This window comes from Athene noctua, chromosome 15, assembly GCF_965140245.1.
Source record: "Athene noctua chromosome 15, bAthNoc1.hap1.1, whole genome shotgun sequence".
Taxonomy (NCBI): domain Eukaryota; kingdom Metazoa; phylum Chordata; class Aves; order Strigiformes; family Strigidae; genus Athene; species Athene noctua.
In genome coordinates this window covers 13,600,789-13,620,179 of record NC_134051.1, presented here as the reverse complement: position 1 = coordinate 13,620,179, position 19,391 = coordinate 13,600,789, and the positions used below count along the sequence as shown (strand labels likewise).

General features: G+C 42.1%; 2 protein-coding genes across 6 annotated transcripts in view; one reads left to right on the top strand and one right to left on the bottom strand.

Moving 5' to 3' along the window:
• Window positions 1-764: 764 nt before the first annotated feature.
• On the top strand, window positions 765-7,787 carry NTAN1 (N-terminal asparagine amidase). 2 transcript variants are annotated; one of them, XM_074919788.1, is made up of 10 exons: window positions 765-906; window positions 1,859-1,961; window positions 2,051-2,116; window positions 2,738-2,846; window positions 3,843-3,916; window positions 5,221-5,274; window positions 6,042-6,095; window positions 6,619-6,716; window positions 7,191-7,304; window positions 7,473-7,787. In XM_074919788.1, exons 1-10 carry the CDS (start codon window positions 826-828, stop codon window positions 7,650-7,652), a joined length of 933 nt encoding a protein of 310 aa, XP_074775889.1. In that variant the 5' UTR covers window positions 765-825; the 3' UTR covers window positions 7,653-7,787. The 2 variants fall into 2 exon arrangements, with proteins under 2 accessions (XP_074775889.1, XP_074775890.1); XM_074919789.1 differs by lacking the exon at window positions 7,191-7,304.
• A 1,489-nt stretch (window positions 7,788-9,276) lies between these two features.
• PDXDC1 (pyridoxal dependent decarboxylase domain containing 1) overlaps window positions 9,277-19,391 on the bottom strand; it is a 32,547-nt gene continuing 22,432 nt past the window's right edge. For all 4 annotated transcript variants that reach the window (XM_074919076.1, XM_074919077.1, XM_074919074.1 and 1 more), the window contains 9 exons: window positions 18,280-18,368; window positions 17,471-17,576; window positions 16,202-16,373; window positions 15,398-15,516; window positions 14,428-14,549; window positions 12,342-12,434; window positions 12,153-12,249; window positions 10,831-10,935; window positions 9,277-9,999 (listed from right to left, as the gene is read on the bottom strand). In XM_074919076.1, coding sequence (XP_074775177.1) covers window positions 9,737-9,999; window positions 10,831-10,935; window positions 12,153-12,249; window positions 12,342-12,434; window positions 14,428-14,549; window positions 15,398-15,516; window positions 16,202-16,373; window positions 17,471-17,576; window positions 18,280-18,368 — 1,166 coding nt within the window. In that variant the 3' untranslated portion in view covers window positions 9,277-9,736. The remainder of the gene's footprint in view (window positions 10,000-10,830; window positions 10,936-12,152; window positions 12,250-12,341; window positions 12,435-14,427; window positions 14,550-15,397; window positions 15,517-16,201; window positions 16,374-17,470; window positions 17,577-18,279; window positions 18,369-19,391) is intronic.

Genomic DNA, 19,391 nt, shown 5'->3' with positions numbered 1-19,391 from the left:
TTAACGTTCATATACTTAAAGGGATTTGCTTAAAGATTCGGGTGGGAGCTCCACAGTGCTTCTGTAACCGTTTCTGTGCTGGATCTGGTTTGCGTGGTGTCACTGCAGACCGGTGAGCTGGCAGGTGCTGGCGCTTTGCCAGGGAGATTTTGTTCCATAAATACCACCAGTATTGCAGGGAAAGCTGATTCGGAAGTGGAAATTTTGCCTTGCCCGAGAAGGACAATGTATCTTTTGAAGAAAATACCTGCTGTAGCTGTTTTAATTTTGTGAAAATCGAGTTGGAAAGGTAGAGCTAGGCTGCTGGGGTTGTTCCTCTCTGTTGGTTGTGCCCGCTGCCCTGGCTGTCGTCTCCCTGCGCAGTGAATTTAACTCTGCTGCTGCCGCGATTGCCTTTCTCACTGTTTGTGCATGGGCAACTGGAGGGAAAATCCCTGGTCTGTGAAGGAAAAACAGCCGTCTTGGGAGCGCCTGAAAATTTCATTTTGTGGTTGCTGGGGCTGGAGAACAGCGGCACGGGTTATCTGTCAGTTTGGGACTATCGTGGGTATTTCCACAACGGCTTCTGGCCGATAAGCTCGCGGTCGCGGGAGGGGTTTTCTGTAACGCTAAAACACCCCCAGGCGGTCCCGCCGCCGGGCCTGGTTCCTGCCGGCGCCTCTCACCGCGTCAGGCGGCGGCCGCGGGAGCCCGCGGGCGGTGCCGCCGCCCGGTCCGGCTGCCCGGGCCCCGCTTTCCCAGCGCCCCGCGCGGCGAGGCCCGGCCCGGCCCGGCGCGGCCCTGCGGAGGAAGCGCGGAGCCGCCGCGGGCCTGGGCGCCGCCGAGATGCCGCTGCTGGTCAACGGCGAGCGGGTCGACCCGGCCCGGCCCGCGGGGGACGTGATCCGCGCCCACCCGCACCTCGAGGTGAGGAGGCGGCGCGCAGGGGCCCGGCAGGAAACCCCCCGCCTCGGCCGGAGCGGGGCGGCCCCGGGCTGAGGCGCGGTCCCGGCCTGGGGCGGCCCGGCCCCGCCGCCCTCCCCGCGCCGGGGCGAGGAGGAGACACGGCTTGACCGAGAGGGCGGTCGGCGTCCGCAAACCTGCGGTCTTGGAGGGGAGCCGCGGCCGGTCGCGGGGGGGGCTGAGCGGCGGCCGCTGCCCTGGCGGGGTGCGGCGGCAGCGCCGGGCCGCCTCTCTCTGAATAACAAAAACTGGTGATAAAGGTCAAGCTAGTGACTTTCAGGGTATTAACCTCGCTTGCGGTGTATAAGTGTGGTAATCCTAACGGCGGGCTGTCGGCCGCTGAGCAGAGCTGTTGGGCAGGTGTTTCTCATCAGAAGATTCTTTGTATTCTTCATTTTCTTTATAGAAACTGCGTTTTTGCAGAAAAACAGTGGGGTTTGAGCCCCAGGATGGAAATCACTCCCTATCCAGAGGGTCTTTGACAAGAATCAGGGGGGTTTATGCACTAAGTAAGCTAATAAATGGCAATATTTTGATATGTACTAAATAAATATTTAGATTGTGGCAGTAGAAGAATGAAACCTTTACATTTTGTTTCCTGTCCTCATTAAACTTCCAAGATCAGCTCTGGTATTGTAATCTTTGCCGAGTCCTATTGCTTTTTGTTGTACCTCCATTTTATCATCTGTAAAGCAGGGATAGGCTTTTGTGTGTCTATGAAATGATGGGATTTAACAATTAACTAGATCAGCAGCAGGAAAGTGGAAAATTCTAACTTCAGAATACTCCATAATACAAAATATGTATATTTCTTGTTGGTCTGGGTCCCTTTGCTTTTCAGAAGTGATGTTTCTATCGAGTAATGGATACACTTGAGAATTCAGCCACTGTAGTCTCTGTTACCATTTATCTTTAGGAGAAGGCAAAACTTCTGAGAAGTCAGCCTGCTCAAATTGTGGAACCCAGAGGTCTTCTGTATGTCCAGCAGAGAGAGTTTGCAGTGACTACCCCTAAAGATGGTGTGTGAGAACATAAACATTTTTTTTCTTCTGCTAAAACAGTGGTTGTGAGAGCAGAGTTCTTACAGTGTTTCTCTCCTTTAAAATAGGTTCTGTTTCAATTCTTGGATCAGATGATGCAACTACCTGCCACATAGTTGTGCTCCGACACACAGGTATCTTCAGAGGGTGGTCAGAACAAAATCTGGACCCTGAAAGCAATGAATTAGTGTTGGTTTATGCTGTATTAATAAAATAACCACAATTTATATAAACTTGAATCTCAAAAACTCACATGATATGTGAACTAATGACTTGTTCAAAGAGTTGGTGTGTTTAGTGTCAGAGGTTCCATGTTCTGGTTGTTCAGTGAGCAGATCCTAAACTTCATCTCTCCCGTGGCCAGCGGGTAGTGGCAGTTGCAGACCTTGGCTGTGTTCAGCTGTTTGGGCCTGCAGGGTTTGGTAATTGTTATTGCCAAAGGTGGAAGGTAGAATTTTTTGAAAGATCCTCGCTACGTGCCTGGATTTCTGACATTGGAGACATTGCCTGGTCCTGGTTAGGAGGGCACTTGTAACCGTCACACGGGTTTGGTGACTTTGTAACGGGGCATGCGCAGAGGTTATTGCCTCGCTCAGTCAGCCCCGATCTTCTCCTGGAAGCTGATGTCCTGAGAGGAAGCCAGGTGGTGGTGGGAATAGCTCCTGCCCTACTATAGCAGCATAAACCGTTTCATTTACAGCAGTGTAAGGGCCTCCAGCGACACCATTAACCAACTCTTCTCACACCTTCCTCAGGCAGCGGAGCTACCTGCTTGACACACTGCGACGGATCCGACACGGAAGCTGAGGTGTCGCTCATCATGAGTTCAGTAAAATCTCTGTCTGACACCACAGGATATGGAAGGTCAGCTCTGCTCTTATTTCTTGTGTACTGTTTTTCACAAAGGTTACTGCAGTTTGTAAGGTGGGGAATTTTTACATGATTATATGGGGTTCAGACAAGGTTGTTGTGAAGGGAATATCTCTTGATCAGGAACCATGTGTAAAGTGAAAATTATTTCCTTGGTGATGGTTCTGAGGGTATTTTTAGCAGTGGTTTAAAGCATGGTTCTGTTCTGAATAGTGTCTCTGTAAAATGCCATTGTGAGGTTTTGTGTCTACTGTTTCCCATTTAACTTTTGTTTCAGATGTGTGAAATTTTCCAAAGAATTGTTCTTGGGTTTATGTTAAATTTTTCCTTCCAGACCGTTGGTCTTGTAAAATCCTTTTGAAATCTGAGGATCCATCTGCGATTTTTCTAAGTCCCACATTTAAAAAAACAAAATGGGGCAGGACAGTGGGGGATAAAAGCTTTGAAATGGAATTTAGCAAACAAGGTTCTTTCTGGATGTGGTTTTTTTGTCCCTGTAGTCTGATAAGAACAAAATCCTCAATAAACTTAGACGATATGGTCTCAAAAAACTCCTGATTTGTCAGGACTTGTCTTTACATAGACACTTCTCAGAGAAGAACCCTGCTTTATGGTTGAAACTAGTTGCGAGGAGGTCACAGGAGCAAAAATCTTCATGTTTAATTAACCCTTTCTGGGGAACTGAAAGGTGGTTACTAAGTTCAGTCCACAGAGGTGCTGACCACCCGAGGTACCACTGGGTTAGATGGATTTGCATGCATGAAATGCCCCTTAAAGTTTTAAATTTGTGCTATTTCCTGGATGATCCCCAGAGCGTTCGGAATGGATTTACCATAACTTGCTATGTAATGCAAACCAACTTGGTGCATGTGACTGTAACAAGTAAGGCTTCTCTAATGATTGCTTTGCAGTTTGGGCTGGGGATTATTTTGTAAAGCTATTCACTTTGTTTTTTTTAATTGCTGTTTCCTGTTATTCCATCTCTGTTAGGCTGGAAGTGCACCTAGTTGGAGGTTTCAATGATGATAGGCAGTTATCACAAAAACTTACTAATCAGCTTCTTAGTAAGTTCACATTTTTTCCACTCTCATGTCCAAGAAAAAATAGTTCTGACTGGATTTGGGTACAGTTTGTTTGTAATCTGAGCCCCCTGTCATTTAATGGAAGGATTCGTTTTGAAGGGTCTTTTCTCTACCTGAGAACTTGGTGTGGAGAGGGGTTGGACTTGTGAGGCCCACACATGGCCAGCGTGTGGGACAGAGGGTCTAAACTGGTAATTTCGTCCTGGCTTATATTCTAGTGTGTAGAATTGAGTGCAGTTCAGCTGGGCTCGATTCCTGGCTCTGCTGCCGATATGCCACGTGATCTTGGTCGAGTGTTGTCACTGTCTAAATCTACACATGTGGGTGGCTTCATGAGTTACTATTCATTTTGTACCTTAATGTGAAGAGGTAAAAATTAATTATTGTTTGGAAATGTCTGATGAAAGATGTTATGTCTGTTTACAAAATCTGTAGTCCAGAGAAGTGGTGGTGGTGCTTTACAAACAAATTGGAAGCGTAAAGGACCTGCTTACCTGTAAGTGCTCTGGCTCATGAGCACTCCTGGGTGTGGAGAGGCCTCGGCCCCGCTGGAGCGGGGAAGGGGCAGGGACGGGGGCAGGTGTCAGGATTGAGGGGAGGTGGCCAAGGGGATAAACAAAAAGGAGAACAGAACCCACAAAGGTCCTGGGATGCACCCACGTGGCCATTGCCCCTGGTGATTCCTGTTACCTGTGTTATATGTCATATGAGAGTTCTGTACAGAATCAAGTGTTTTGGTTAATTTCTTTTTTCAATATTCTGATGCATCTTTCATGCATCAAGTTAAAATTTGGAATGGTAATGCTGTACTGCTATTAGAACTTTGAAAAAGATTTTTTTTTCTAGTGCGTGGGTTGGTGAAAAGCAGAATTAATTTACAGCTAATGGAAGACTGGGTTTGCTCACTATATACGTAACATTTTAGGAAAACACATTTAAAGATAAGCTGTTAAATGTGTAATGAACTAAAGCAGAGCTGATGTGATGGCAGAGCTAGATCAGTGTCAGTAAGAGGAGTGACACTTGTTTAGCATGTTTTTGCTATTACAAATGGCTACTCTCTGTAAATTACTGTTACGTTTAGTAGCTGTGGCTTTATAAAAGTTGGTTTGAAGCAAATGTGCAAAACGCTCTTTGCTCTGTTGCCTTATCTCAGAGCAGTGCGTTGGGTATCTGTGCCCATCTGCTCTGCAGTGCACAGCACTGATACTGCCCCCTCGTCTAGATACAGCTCCTGCTTTGCCACCAGTCAGTCTTATACATTGCTGCTATTGTTGTTGCTGTAGGAGCATTCGATCTCCAGCCAGATGACGTTCACTTAGTGACTTTCTGCGTAACAGGTAAGAAAATGTCTCCTTGGTTTTTGAAGTATCTTTAGCTGCTGAAATCAAAGCGCAGGGGTCTTTCCCCACACGGCCTTTTTATCTGCAGCACGAGGCCTCCATGCTGGTAGTGTGGGTGGTGATGTCAAATAGACCATGCAGCAAGGCTTCTCTCCTTACCAAGTGCTGCTGAAATGTAACTGAGAGTAGAACCACCTGGGATCATTTCCTGGTTATTTCACCACCTTGCCCTGTGGAAAGAGGCTGGTGGCTACGGGTGTCTCGAAGCAGTGGAGAGGCACCTACAGACCTGTGCCCTGCTGGGCTGCCACACCTGCCTCCCTGCAGCTTCGAAGTATTCGTCAGCTCAGTCTGTTAGTTCATAGCATGTGGTGTCACATAAAGGAATGTCATTTCCTTTTCTTCGTATTATGTTTCCATCATCTTCACATTTCAACTCTCTTGGTGATTTACATCTTTGAAACTCGGTGTTGTGGCAGTTTTGCATTGTTGATTTTTTTTCCTGTGAAGTGCCCTTGCAGGAAGGGGAGGGACAGTTGGCCAGCGCTGGCCAGCTGGTAGGAGGTGGAGTTCTGCTCCAGGCCCCAACCTGGTGTTACTGACCCGTACCTTCCTTGCCGTATTTCTTCTAGGCTTCCTTGGTTTTTTTCTGTCTTTATGCATCATCAGATCTGTTCTTCTCTGGTAACACACAACTGAATGAATGCTGCTCAGACAAAAATACAAAGGCCTACAAGTTTTACTTTTTTTTTTTTTTCTTACAGAACTGAATGACAGAGAAGAAAAGGATATTCACTTTCCAATCATTTATGGAATAGGCGAGTTAAATTCAATTCAATTATTTTTTTGTAACTGGATTGCTTTTCAGATTCCAGTAGGAAATGGGCTGCCTTTAATGATTAGGTAAAGCCTGTCCTAAAAGTGAAGTGCTGCTTGTCAGAGACGTAGGTAGAAATAGGTTTTCTTCCAGTACCCCAGTTAGGGAGATGCACACATGGACATGGCTGTGTACAAATGCAGATTTTTTTCATTTAACTGTACCTAAGATTTTGCCAGTCTCAAGGTACTGTACTAACTTTGGGGATTGGAATTCAACCTTCTTTTTGTTGTCCATTCTGTAGTTTTTCTAATTAGTTTATTTCTGAAAACATTCTTTGGGAATATTGAAATGCTGCTAAAGCAAAACAAATAGAAATAAGCAATCACAGGCTACGGGGTCTGTGGTAGAGTAGTATTTGGGTTCTAAAGTTCCTGCAACAATAGTTGGGTTGGGGACATGGTCATTTTAAACAAGTGTTTTTGTAAGAATTGTTTCTGTATTTAAACTCTCTTTCCTACCAGCTGTGAATGTTAAAACAGCAGAGATCTTCCCTGCAACCTTCCCAGAAAAAGGGCCAGATGAGGATTTGCGTTCAGCCCGTGTCTTAACAGGAGCAACAGTGAGTGAAAACAACAGGGGCAAAAAAGAGTGTTTTTGCCAGAAGGGGAGACCAAGTAGGGGCAATGACTTGTCAAAAGTTTGAGGAAAAAATACTTGAGTAGTGTTCTGTTAGTACCAAAGTACCTGAGAAAGAGGAAAGCGCAGAGGTGCAGGGTGACACGGTGGAGATGAGGCTGCTGCTGCCGAGCCGTGTCTGGGCAGCGCAGCTCTTCCCCGGCAGCTTTCAGCAGGGCAGCTCGTGTGAGGAGGTGCAGGTCACGGGCATCGTCCCTGCAGGACCCTTCAGTCCTGGGTTTGCTGTTCGTCAGAATAACTGGTTCATCTCAGCGCAGGGGGAGCGCAGCGGGGCGGGGCTGGCACGCCGCAGGTCTGAGAGAAGCCGCAGCCTAAGGCCTGCCGGGTGCAGGGGCTCTGCTGTCCGGCCCAGGGGTGTGACACTGCCTAACGCTTGAGGCTCCCTGTGTTGTTGCAGCTGACTAACATTTACGATGCAAAGATGGAACAACTACATATTGGGCCTTATTTTTGGAGGCCTTTTCCACATGTGGATTTCTGGTTGGAACAAGATGATGAACAGATTTTACAGGTACCTGCAACTGATTTTTTCTTTTTTTTTTGGTCTGGGCATGGCCTGTCAAAACTTTTCCCAGTGTACTACTGGGGAGGGTGGGAAATAATATTATAAAGAGGCAGAATAATTAAGAACTTTGTATTTTGAATGTCAAGCAGCTCTTGCTACCATTTTGTTTTTCAGAATCTTTCCACATCGCCCCTGGCTGAGCCACCTCACTTTGTTTCCCACATTAGATCTACATTAGCATTTTTGAAAGAACATCCATTTCCATCTCGATCCCTGTTTCCTGACAGGAAACCTCGCATCTACAAAAAAAATGAAGAAGGGTTGTGGGAACAGGTTTGTTCTGACAAGATCTAACCTGAAGCAAACAGCACAGCTGCTTTAGGGAAGTATAGTCCTACAAGAAGAGCAATTTGTTGCAAAAAACACATTGCTGGTCATAAATAAATACCATTGTTCCTGTGCTTTTCAAAATAAAATATTTTGACAGAAGTAACTTGCTCTTTCTGCATTGTTTATGTAGGAATCACTGCGACTTTGAAGTCAGAAGTTGGCTTTGTTTATGTTCTAGTGCTCCAGTGCAGTAACTTGATTGGCACAGGTGAAGAGAGGTAGCAGTGCTGAGACCGAGAAGGTAAGTCAGTGCATTGGTGTGTACTTCAGAAGATGATTTTCCAAACAAAGTGAAAGTTGCACATACTTACTGAAACAGAGGGAAATATCCTGCAACAGTAACTTGATTCAGGAGTAATAATTTGAAGAATCTTTATTGAAACATTCAGATAGTATCTAAAGAATGAAGCTCATTCCAACAAAACTACTGGTTTACACTTCCAAATATAAAAACATTAAAAATTAACCCTTGTGGCGATAACTTTATCCCCAACAAATTACTCTTATTAACATACTTCATTGCACCAAAGAAACCAATGAGGAAGACTAGTCAACTTAATGGTTTTTGCACTTTAGAAAAATTGCACTCTGATTTACATAAATTACCCCAACAGCAAAATTAACCTTGTTCAGTATCTAGAAGCTGAGAGTCAAATCAGGTGACAGTACAATTCAAAAACCCCAAATTTTTCAGATTATTGTAGTCAGTCAGCTACCACTACAGCCGTTATCATGTTAAGGTGTACCTTTTAGGGGGGAGGAGAAAAACCCAAACAACAGAGGAAGCAAACTACAGTACTTGTATCCAGTTCTACAGGGATGGGATGGTTCTCCTCAAAATCATATACCTTAGGGAAAGCAAGCTTTTCCAAAGATCTCCCTTCCACAAGAGGCTCTGAAAACTTGCAGCAAAGTGATTTAAGATCATTGGGGAGGGGAGGGGGGAGTGTAAGACTTCCACACCTTAGCTTCTGATTTCGCCAAAGCTTTGCTTGTGCATTAAGTAGTCCTAGACACTATGAAGTTGTGCTGTAGTGTAAATAACCTATATAATTTCTTTGAGGCTGTACAACTCCTACCATAGGTAAGTTACTGTTATTCAAAAACTAAGTGTTGAAACCATCACAAATGTATTGGTTTTTCAAGCTTTACTACAACTATCTTTAAAAATACACAACAGAAAGAACTCCAGTTACACTACATAAATGTGTTCAATAGTATTTGGTTTATAAATGGCGTGCAAAGGAAGATAACGGTGCGTTGGTGAGTCCTTCCAGTGGCAGGAGCAAGAAGCCGTTCAGGCATGCAGAGGCTCTTTCTCTCTAAGAGGCTCAGGCCTCCCCAACCCCGTCCCCACCGTCCCCAGGGCCTCAGCTGAACACATCAGGTCATTCAACAGCAGGGGAAAAAAAAAAAGTTGATGGCAAAGTACAACCAGTGACTCCTATATACATGGGCATCCCTCCCTCCTGCTCACCGCACCACAGCTGTTTGGCAATGTTCTTTAGAAGGTAAAAAAGGAAGCAAAACAGAGCTAGTGTGACTTCAGCAGATGTTTTGCAGGAGAGGCTAAGCTGATTTTTTAAAAAAAAAAAAAAAGGTGAACAATTGGCAATTGATTTTAAAGTGAATTAACATAAAATAAGATCATTTTACATCTACTGGGTGCAACTGTATTCTGAATCTTGTGTATGGCTGGTTGGTTAGTTAGCAACTATTAGCATGCTTAGACTCCTACAGGAAGGATAACTGCCAATTGTTTTTACAAATGTTTATGAGCACTTAATAAATTTCACTAGTACTTTGGTGACACTGACATGTAGAGGATTAAAGCAACTGTAACAAGTGTATGATAAGACAAATCTCTGTCCCGGGTGGGGGGGGGGAGGGAGGTCGGAATTTATATTTGTGCAAAATCCCAGTTAATAAGTTACAGTAGTTGTTACTGTACTAGTGTGTGGCACTGTTCACATTTCAAAAGCATCATTACCACCCTGCCTCCAGGGCACAGGCTTCCTCTGCAAAGTCTGAAAGCCACAGTCTGGATTTTATCTTTGACTTTCTTGTTCCTCTACCTTCATGCAGTCAGGTGGCGATTTGTCACTTTGAATGTGCTCAGTGTCTGTCTTTGTTGCCTGTGCCACCTCCTTCTGCTCCTCTGGTGTTTCTGTCTCCAGAGTTCCTTGCTCTTGGCCAGGGGATAGAGTCGGGGGTCTCTGATCAATCTTCTCCAGGTCGTCACAGTGGCTGACTGAACTGGTCTCACTGAACGCATCAGAACTTCTTAGAGACCTTTTAAAAATTTTCTGACCTGTAAAGTGAAGAATACAGTGCCAATGACAGCCGCAAAACCAAGATGTGGTATGGACAGTTAAGTTTCAAAAAGTACCTGAATTTTGCAACTGCAGAAATTTTATTTGGGTGCTAACTGGTACCCTGAACACAGAGATAACTTGCAGTTACAGATGCGTATGCAAGGCAATAGCATCTGTTATTTCATCCTGTGTACACAGAGACTGTGAAAGTTCAGCTGAAAAGCAAGCTGCCTGCATGCCCAGTGAAGTCATTCTAGGGTAAGAACTTGCACTGAAAAAAATCACAGGCTGGACCAGCTCAAAAGGTGAGTTAAAACTATGTATGGTTTTCCTGCCAGTCAAATCAACATTAATTATTAATACAGCTACACTGAAAGCCTCATACATTTACTAGATCTTCACCTTAGAATGATTTTGTCCACAGAATATTAGGTAGCAACAGAAATGCAGTTGCTCAAATACATGATTACACATTATTTATGCTTTTATTTCAAACAAAACTTTTGGCTTATTTACCTGCCAATTTTTAAAACTCTATAACCTTATAATATCCCAGAGGAAGATTCCAGACTTCATGGGCAGTTGTCAGTAAATGGGATAACAGCTTCCTTTAGTCCCAGGAAGAATTCTTAGAGAGAAAACCAATTAGGGTGGTGTTCTATGCCATGTTTAAATTAAGGTTTTTAAGCAGACTTAAAGGACTAGAAGATAAGCTGTAGTTCCAGACACTATGAAAGACAGAAAATCATGTGGGTCTTCTTGTGTCTTGCAACTCAAGATGGCAGGATGTCAAGTTTTAGAAATAAAACTAAGATGTAGAAACTTACCAGGAAGTCTTTGCTTTGTAAGGCTGGAAGTAGGAGTTGGTGGTGGAGTGGTGCCTGTTCCTTGAGCTTTTGATACGTATGTAGATTCTGTGGATTCTAGAGAGCCTGCAGGTTTAAAAAAAAAAAAAAAGTAACACAGCCAAGTTAGATATAACACAAACTAGGCAAGTGTTATGCTCATCTGCATTTATAAGGTACGTAACCTTACTTTTAATGCACATTTCTGAACCTGCATGTGCTAGGTTGAGTTGAAACTGCCACTTGATGATGATCCGTTTCTGAGTGCCTGGGGCCAGGAGTGCTGAGACTTACAGAGATGAATAAAGTAGAGCCTGCAGTCCTCTCCCCCCCCGCCATGCGCCCACTGCCAGCTCCTGCCGGGGCCTGCAGAAGGGCTCCCTGCAGAACCTTGCTCTTCTCTGCCGTAAGAGCCTCCCAGCTGATGCAGCAAGAATCAGAAAGAATGATCCCAAATACAGCAGAAAGTCCTCATCGCTGTTTATGGAGACACACAGAGAGCTGGGCTACTGTTCTGCATCTGACAAGACACTTTGCTGAGTTCAGGAATATTCTTAAGACTGCCACAATCTTTTGCAGTGAAACTTTGTAATTTCAGAATGTATTATGTTAGTACATCAGTCTTAATTATGTAAAAGCTATAGACAGTTCTTTCACATCACCAGACATGAATTACAAATGTATGAGTAAATAGTAGCTTTTACATTGTAATATTCCACTCATTACTGTCCCCCCCAAAGCCAGGTTCACGCTAGTCCTCAGGTGGTTTTAGCCTGTCCTTGTCAGACGCCGCACTATTTTGCACACGCACTCACGCTGGATCAGTGCAGCACTAGCCAGAGGCGCTCTCAAACCAGGATTTCAGCCAGAGCCATCACCTTCCAGCAGCACAGCCAAGCACCGCGCTGCAAGCTCGCTCAAGGGGATACGTGGGGAAGCAACCACCTCAGACCTGAGCTGCCCTGCTAGCTTACAGATTTATAAACGCAGCATAAACACCAAACCTTTGCAGCATATGTAGCCAAAAGTCACAGAAATCATTCCTCTATTAATAAATGCCAGTGTTTAACATAGCTTGCTTCTAATGTGACTCAACATGCAAGAACAAAATGTAAACTCTACAAGTGAGGTTAGAAGATTACGGGATGTTACAAAAATAGTGAAGAGCATGTTCTTTTACATCCTGAGGGTGGATTATGTCACTCACGATCAGATCAGCACAAGAAAGGTGTTGCAATTTTAGTATAAAATTGGAAACAGTTCTAACAACAGCACAACACGGCTGCAGATGCACCGAGTCCTACCTGCTGTTAAATTAAATGTTCTTCCCTTTGGTGAGGCTTGGAATGGAGAAAACCAGTTCAGCACAGAGCCAACTACAGGTATTTGTCGTAGCAGTCCCTGCGAAGTACACAACCAAACACTGGCTGGTGAGCAAGTGACCTGTTGTCACAAATTATTTCAAGTTACCTAGATAATGTTTATAGCCTTACCTCTTCCAGAAGTCGTTCTTCATTTGCTTTCTGAAGCTGAAGTTGTGCTTCCTGTATCCCTTTTCTAACAACTTCAGTCATGTTTTCCAACAGCTAATAAAAAACAGAAGTTACATCATTTTATATATTATTTGGACTTGAAATTCTCTTTTTAGTTCAGGTTTTGAGGCTGTAAACACAGTCGTCAGATTTTTTTCTCTATGGCAGTATTTGACAATCACAATTTCATTATGACTGTAAATTGAAGAACGTACAGGCTGACCACAGGTTTTTTTTAGAAGATACACCCAGAGGACAAAGTAATTTTAAACAAGAATGGTACATAAGTTTCTTTTACTTAGAAATGAGCCTGTAACCCAAATTCTTCAAAGATCTGCTCAGCACATAAGTGTTCATCGGATGCTGTATCTGACTGGGAAGAATTTTTAGGTTTATAGAGTACATTTTGGTTTGTAGAAGTACCCAGGACTTAAACCAGCCTCACAGTAAGTCTAACCAGGTATGTGTCAGTCTAGGTCCAACTTTGTTTTTCAAATTTAATATACAACTGCCAATATGATCCCTGTGGCATCCTGTGCCAGCATCAGTGATGTTTTATACTGCAAAGGACAAGCAGTTCACTGGGAGAGCTCTAGGGGCAACAAATGAACCAACCCAAGAGATCAAAAAAGTCACAATGTTGTCTTGTGCAAGATGTTAATTTCCATAACTTAATATGATGCCCAAACTTTGGGTTACAGTCAGTTAATACAAACAAAGAAAAAAAGAGGAAGCTGCTCCTTTTCTCTGGGGGAGAAGCAAACCAGGAACTGACCATGACAGCAGGCACAACACGCCAAGGTACTGCCTACAGGAGGCAGTGACTCCCTCAGGATTGCATTCAGGGTGCAAGGAAGAACCCTGTGTTTTCTGGTCCAGTCAAGATGTTTTGTCTTCAATTTTGGTTCTGCCTTTTAGCATACCTTTGTATATGTCCTAAGGGTCTACTGATACTGGAGTAGTTGGTTTTTTAAAAGCTTCCCTCTTGTGCAGAAATACCCATCACTTATCTAAATGACACAAGTGTCATTCTCACAGATCAGTTCTGCTTCTCGGTTTTGGATCAAATGGTGCAAGATCCTTTCAGTACCAGATTTATTGTGGCTGGTTCCAAGAACTGCACCTTTCTGAGTCCTCCACTACTCTTTGTCCCTCCCTAGAAGCTTCAGGATCAGAGCAGCCCATATTCCAACATTTGGTTCCTAATCTCTCGAGTACAACAGTTAAAAAACTGAAGGTACTCTACAGGCAAACCATCTTTCCTCTCACCTTCAAAGCAGCACAGGGAGTCAAGAGTGCACAGAAAGTCTCCAGAAAGCACTGCTAGAAACTATTTCACTGCCAAAATCAACATATTCCCATGGGCAGAAACATGCAAAGGATTTCTGAAGCTCTATTTATTTTTTAGGTAAGGAAATTAAATGCCCAACACGAGAAGAACGAAAGGACAAACGTTCATTTGTGATGCAGGTCACTTGGGAATTCTACTTTAGAAAACACTTGCAGACCTCTAATCAGGTAAATACCTTTACACAAAGAAATTGCATCAATTTTATTACTTCAATAAGTAATTTGTAATTTCTAGTTTAAGCCACCATTTTTTTTTTCCCCACATTTTAGGGCATAGTCTTATCTTAAAGCTGGTATGTAAGCAATCTCAATCCCACTACATCTAGCAGTGATGAGAAACACCAGGTCACAATCAGCCCCCACCTTCCCTTTTGTTGTGGGTTGGTTGGGGATTTTTCTTTGACAGCTTAAACTTTAGTGACAAAATGAGCCTATTTCAGTACTACTAAAGTTTTTCATTAAAACTACTGCACACAGGACCATGAACATAAATCAGGACATCCACAGAATATCGTAATCCTGTAACCAAAGTTCTCCTTACATAGACACAGATTATTACTTCCACAGTAATTAATACAGTTTGTTGCAGGCAAGTACAATTTTTTTACTTTCACAAAGAACACAACCATGTCCTAAAGCCAATATGGAAGGGGAAAAAAAAAGGTGCTGAAATGCTCTGTGATTTATTAACACATACTCTTGAATTTTCTTCAATTTCTCTTCCTGTTGCTGCAATAGTTTCAACTAACTCCGACACGTCCAGATCCTCAGTTACCATGCCAATATAAACACAGTTCTTCTGCCCTCCAAACTCTGGACCTGTGAGCACAGAGAAAATCGGGTCTTCGTGAGGTACAAAAATGCATTCTCACAATAGATGCAATGCTCATGTTTGTGAATCTGGAAATCCTAACACATACACACACACACTTCAGTAATGAAGGGCAGTATCTGCACAGGTGTAAATTATGCAGACTAAAAAGCTCAGCCCTGTTGGTTTTCAAAAAGAGAAAACATCTAAACAAGAAAAACAGTGGATATTTTATATAGCCAAGGAGTCGTATGATAAATATCAGTGTTGAATATGCTTCAAACTCATTACTTTCTGCCATTTACAGATTACTTGGTTCCACAATTCTAGGTCACCTAATTTTTGAAAGCTGACTAGAAAAAGATCAGAGTTCTGAGTAAGCAAATTAATATTATTTCAGCTATAATGTGACACTATGTAAATGTGGAAATGCTGCTAATTATCAAGAAAGTCATCTGAAGCTTTTAATCTAGCCACAGAAAGCAGCGAACAGGTCAGTGGGTTTTGAATAAGATCTGCTTTTCAGTAGATAGAGCACCAGCTGAGAAGGCTCAGCTTACAAAGAGACCCTCCAGCTTTTATTCTTTCTGACAAGGAAATCCTTTATTGGTCTGGTTGCTCATTTTGACAAATATTTCTGAGAACAGTGCACCTTGCTCACCCTGCTGAACATTAACCAACTGGAAGAGGGGTGAGGAGGAAACAGTTACAGTTGTTGTTTCTACAGTAACCATACCCCCAGCAGTGTAATTCAGCATTATGATGACCCATGTACGAAGGACCTAACGCACCATTATAACACAGCCAGTAAAATGACCATTAGCTTGAACAGAACTTTTTAAAATAGCGCAGTTACCCAAAGAAAACGTGAGATCCGACTCCAGTTCATTTAATTTTTTCAGAAGTTCCGTATTGATTTTTTCTAGTTCTTTTTCTTGTTTGTCATCATTCTTCCCATCGCTGTGATAGTTGTATCTTCAAACCAAGCCAGAAAATAGTAATTTTACTTTACAGTACATACAAAAATATATACACATTTAGCATGTTTCTACAAACCTCTGTATTTTATGAGCCAAAAACCTCAGAGCATTACAGCTTAGGTCAGTAAGTTTATTAGCATTTGTAACCAGAAATTTTGGGATGGGGTGAGCTTGCTGCTGCAAACTTAACACAACAGATTTCTAGGTAATATATTGATTATACTTCAAATGTTTTGCCTGTACAGAATCTTTCCCAGAAGACTGTGTCAGAGGATCAGAACATGCCCTTGAAGGGATTTTTTTGAAGTGGTATTCAGTACATAAGTGAATCTTATTATAGATAAAAATATAAGTTGTGCTTGGCTAAATACAGAAGGATGCACTTGCATATTACATTTCCATCTAACAGATCCACACGCTGCCTCCAATATTAGAACTGTTGCCCTAATTTTGCTGAAACAGCTCTTGAGCTTTTCTTTAAAAAAAAACCAAAAAAACCAAAAGAAACAATGTTAAAAAGGTAATTTTTTAAAAAGCATTGAAAAGCTTCAACTGGGTGCAAAGCCAGATAATAACCAGTAAACAATACATCCAAGTCACCACTGAAGAGACCACATATTCCTTTCTGTTAATGCACAGTCTATCCAAATACGTAACAAAGGACATATTGGAAAATTTACCTTACAACACCTAATCCTGGCCAGCTAAGATCTTCAATGTACAACAGGCCTACTGTTCTTCTCACTTCTTGCTCAAATTCCTCTCTCAGTTGCAGTGTACTTGTCAATACTGGTATCTTCATTTTTAAGCAGTCTACTAACTGATCAACATCTTGTATTTCAGTTCCTAAAACTAAAGAGCTGATGTGTTAGTGTGTGATAAAAGTGAACAGACATCACACAGATGTCTGAATTAAGTAATCTGTAAAGAAGCCACTCTACATCAATCATAAATATAATTACATAGGTCAAGATATTTCAAAACTATCTAACTTTTTTCTGCAGTTATCTATCCATTGATACATCAAAATGGAAAGCACTAAGGATTTCATAAAAAATAAGCCAATAAAAAGGATTTTCTGATGTTACAAACTAATAAGGACAATACCCTTTCTCATTACATCAGTAGCTAGCATCAGAAAAATCCCTCTTCCATAGCCAGATCACGAATTAGCTTCCATGCTGGTTTAAAACAAAATAAAACATCATAGCATCACGAAGTAATTTTATTCTAAGATCTACTTTTCTGTGTACACCAGGATCCTCCCACATCAGCATCAGGTGTTTTGATAGCCTAAGCCACTCACCCCACACAAGCTAAAAGGAGATACCATGCATCACCCTGAGCCCCTGCAAACTGCTCTGTGCATCTGCCAAGTCTAAACAAAGTACACACGCAGTGCTGGCTTAAACGGAATTTAAGACACCTTCCAAAACACTGATTTTTATTCCTCTCCCCACCCTCCAAAATGATTATAGAAATCCCTACAAGTTTAGTAAATAATTTTTCTAGTTAAGTAGCTATATTTTGTACACAAGCACCATGGCAGTGTTGAAACAGCTGTGTAGAAAGGTCGAGCATCTTGTGTTAAGCAACTGAGAGAAAGAACGGTAGGGATGATTTATCCTTCAAATTTATTTTGTAACTGGTAGAAACAAAGAGCTTCTCTCCTTGCTTTTCCTAATGAATTTTAAAAATAATCAGTAAAAGTCTTTCTCTGCAGAGGTAGCAAGGCAGTGTCACCCACAACAGCTGAGCTACCACCAATGCACCCATTGCCGAGGCGCAGCAGAACAACAACAACGCCAAGATAGAGGGGTTTTTTGTTTATATGAAAGTCATTACCACATAAGAATACACTAAAGAGTTTCTTGAGTATATCTGCTTTTACACCAGATTGTTGTAGCAAATTCCAGTTTTCACAAGTGGCTGAAATAAGTGAATGTTACCTGCAGAAGTCATTAGTGGGCTAAAACGCACACATGTGCCTTCATCTTCCAGTTCTACCACATCAACTCCACTGGCAGGAACCAGCTGTGCCAACTGCTCTCCTAGCTGAAGGGATACAGCCAGTTAGGACACGTGCAGAGCATGACCTCCTGCAGTTGCTGACTCAGGTTAGACTTCCCACAGTTAAGGAGAACAAAATGCTAAACACAGTTTCCTGTATTTCTCAAAATCGCTTCTTGTAACAAAATAATTTAGCTTGCTGGTGATATGACAAAGTTGGACATATATTTAAAATTGTGAAAATTCAGGATAAGCTACAAGTGTTACAAGTCAGAATTTTCTGCAAAATTGTCACTGTCATTAGGTATGTCACGATTACTACACAACTGATCTAACCAGTGATGTGCTCAGCTCTCTGAAAGCACAGGTTTCTAGAATTAATTCTCTCAAGATCTGGAAGAGACAGACTCTCTATTCATGAACACACAGACATTGTCTATGAAGTATCTGGCTGATTAAAGTTTTCACATATTCCCACAAGACCAAGTGGAAAAAAAATCCACTACCAATGGCTTAAGATGCAGGAATAATTTCAGTAGTAGTTACACGTAAAATAATCAGAAATGTGAACACAACTTTGCTTCGGAGAAATTTCATCTTTTAAATCCAAAATGCCCACTAGTTTCTCAAAGGATATCAGATCAAGAGTAACTATCAAACTAGTCTACCAGAGGTTTTATGATGAACCCCTAGAAGCATTCTGCTGTCACTTCCTTTTTTCCTAAAGAGAAAAGGCATCCATTCTTACCCACTGATTGAAAGTGTCGTAGATGTGTCTTTCGTTGCTTATTATGGGGTGCTGAATAGTTGAGGCCTGAGCAGCATGTGAGGTTTGATCTGAACCCAAAGATACAAGAAACACAGAAATAGATTTTTATTTCATAAAAGGCAACCTAAAATTTAGATAAAAGACAATTACATTTCCTAGGTAATGTAACAGATCTACACGATGTACTGGACATCAAGTAGACTAACAAGGACTTTTTTTTTTTTAAAGGTATGTTGAACATGACAAATACTAAAAGTAAAAGAGCTGAATATGCCAGTTTCAAAACCAGCCAGGAAGATACTTCTCTCACGTTTGAGGCTCAAATGCCCCAATGGAAATAAAAACAATGTTTTCACAAAGAAAAATCCTGTTACAGCAGCAGGCTGCAGTATTTGAGGCATTCATAAAAATAATACTAAAATTACTATGCACACAAAAATAATACTAAGAATTTCAGAGTCCATTATACACATAAAACACACAAAAATGGCCAAACATCTCACATCCTTCTAATTCAAGTGGGTGAATTCTCCCTAGTAAAGCATTTCAAATAAACGCATCAGTGTACAAAGCAATTCACCAAGTCACTGCACCTGAATATGTTTACTTTGTGAGTGCAACCGCTAATTAAATTAAAACCGAAAACAATCCTCCCCCATGCCCAACACAAAAAATCCACAGGCCATTCAAATCAATGCTCATAACAAAACTACCAAGTTTTCTAGCAGTCTTTTGCCTCATCCCAGCTGGACATGTCCTCACCCTCAGAGTGTGCACATAGAAACAGCACAACTACATCCTCTCTTGTAACAGAGAGCACAAAAACCCTTTCTTAGAGAGCACGTCTAGGTAAGGATGTTCTGCTCAGAGTCACATGTGGCATGGCTGCTGTATACCCATGACAATATTTCCAGGGCTCTTGCTAACATGCTCTGCTGTTTTTAAAATTACTGCAACAGCAAGTGTAATCAGTAAAACAGAGAATCATGGTTCTTGCAACTAGCCACTAAGAGTTTAAAAGGAACAGAAAACCTGAACAAAACCAAGCAATTTCTTCCCCCATCAGTACATGCAAACATAGCTTGCATCTT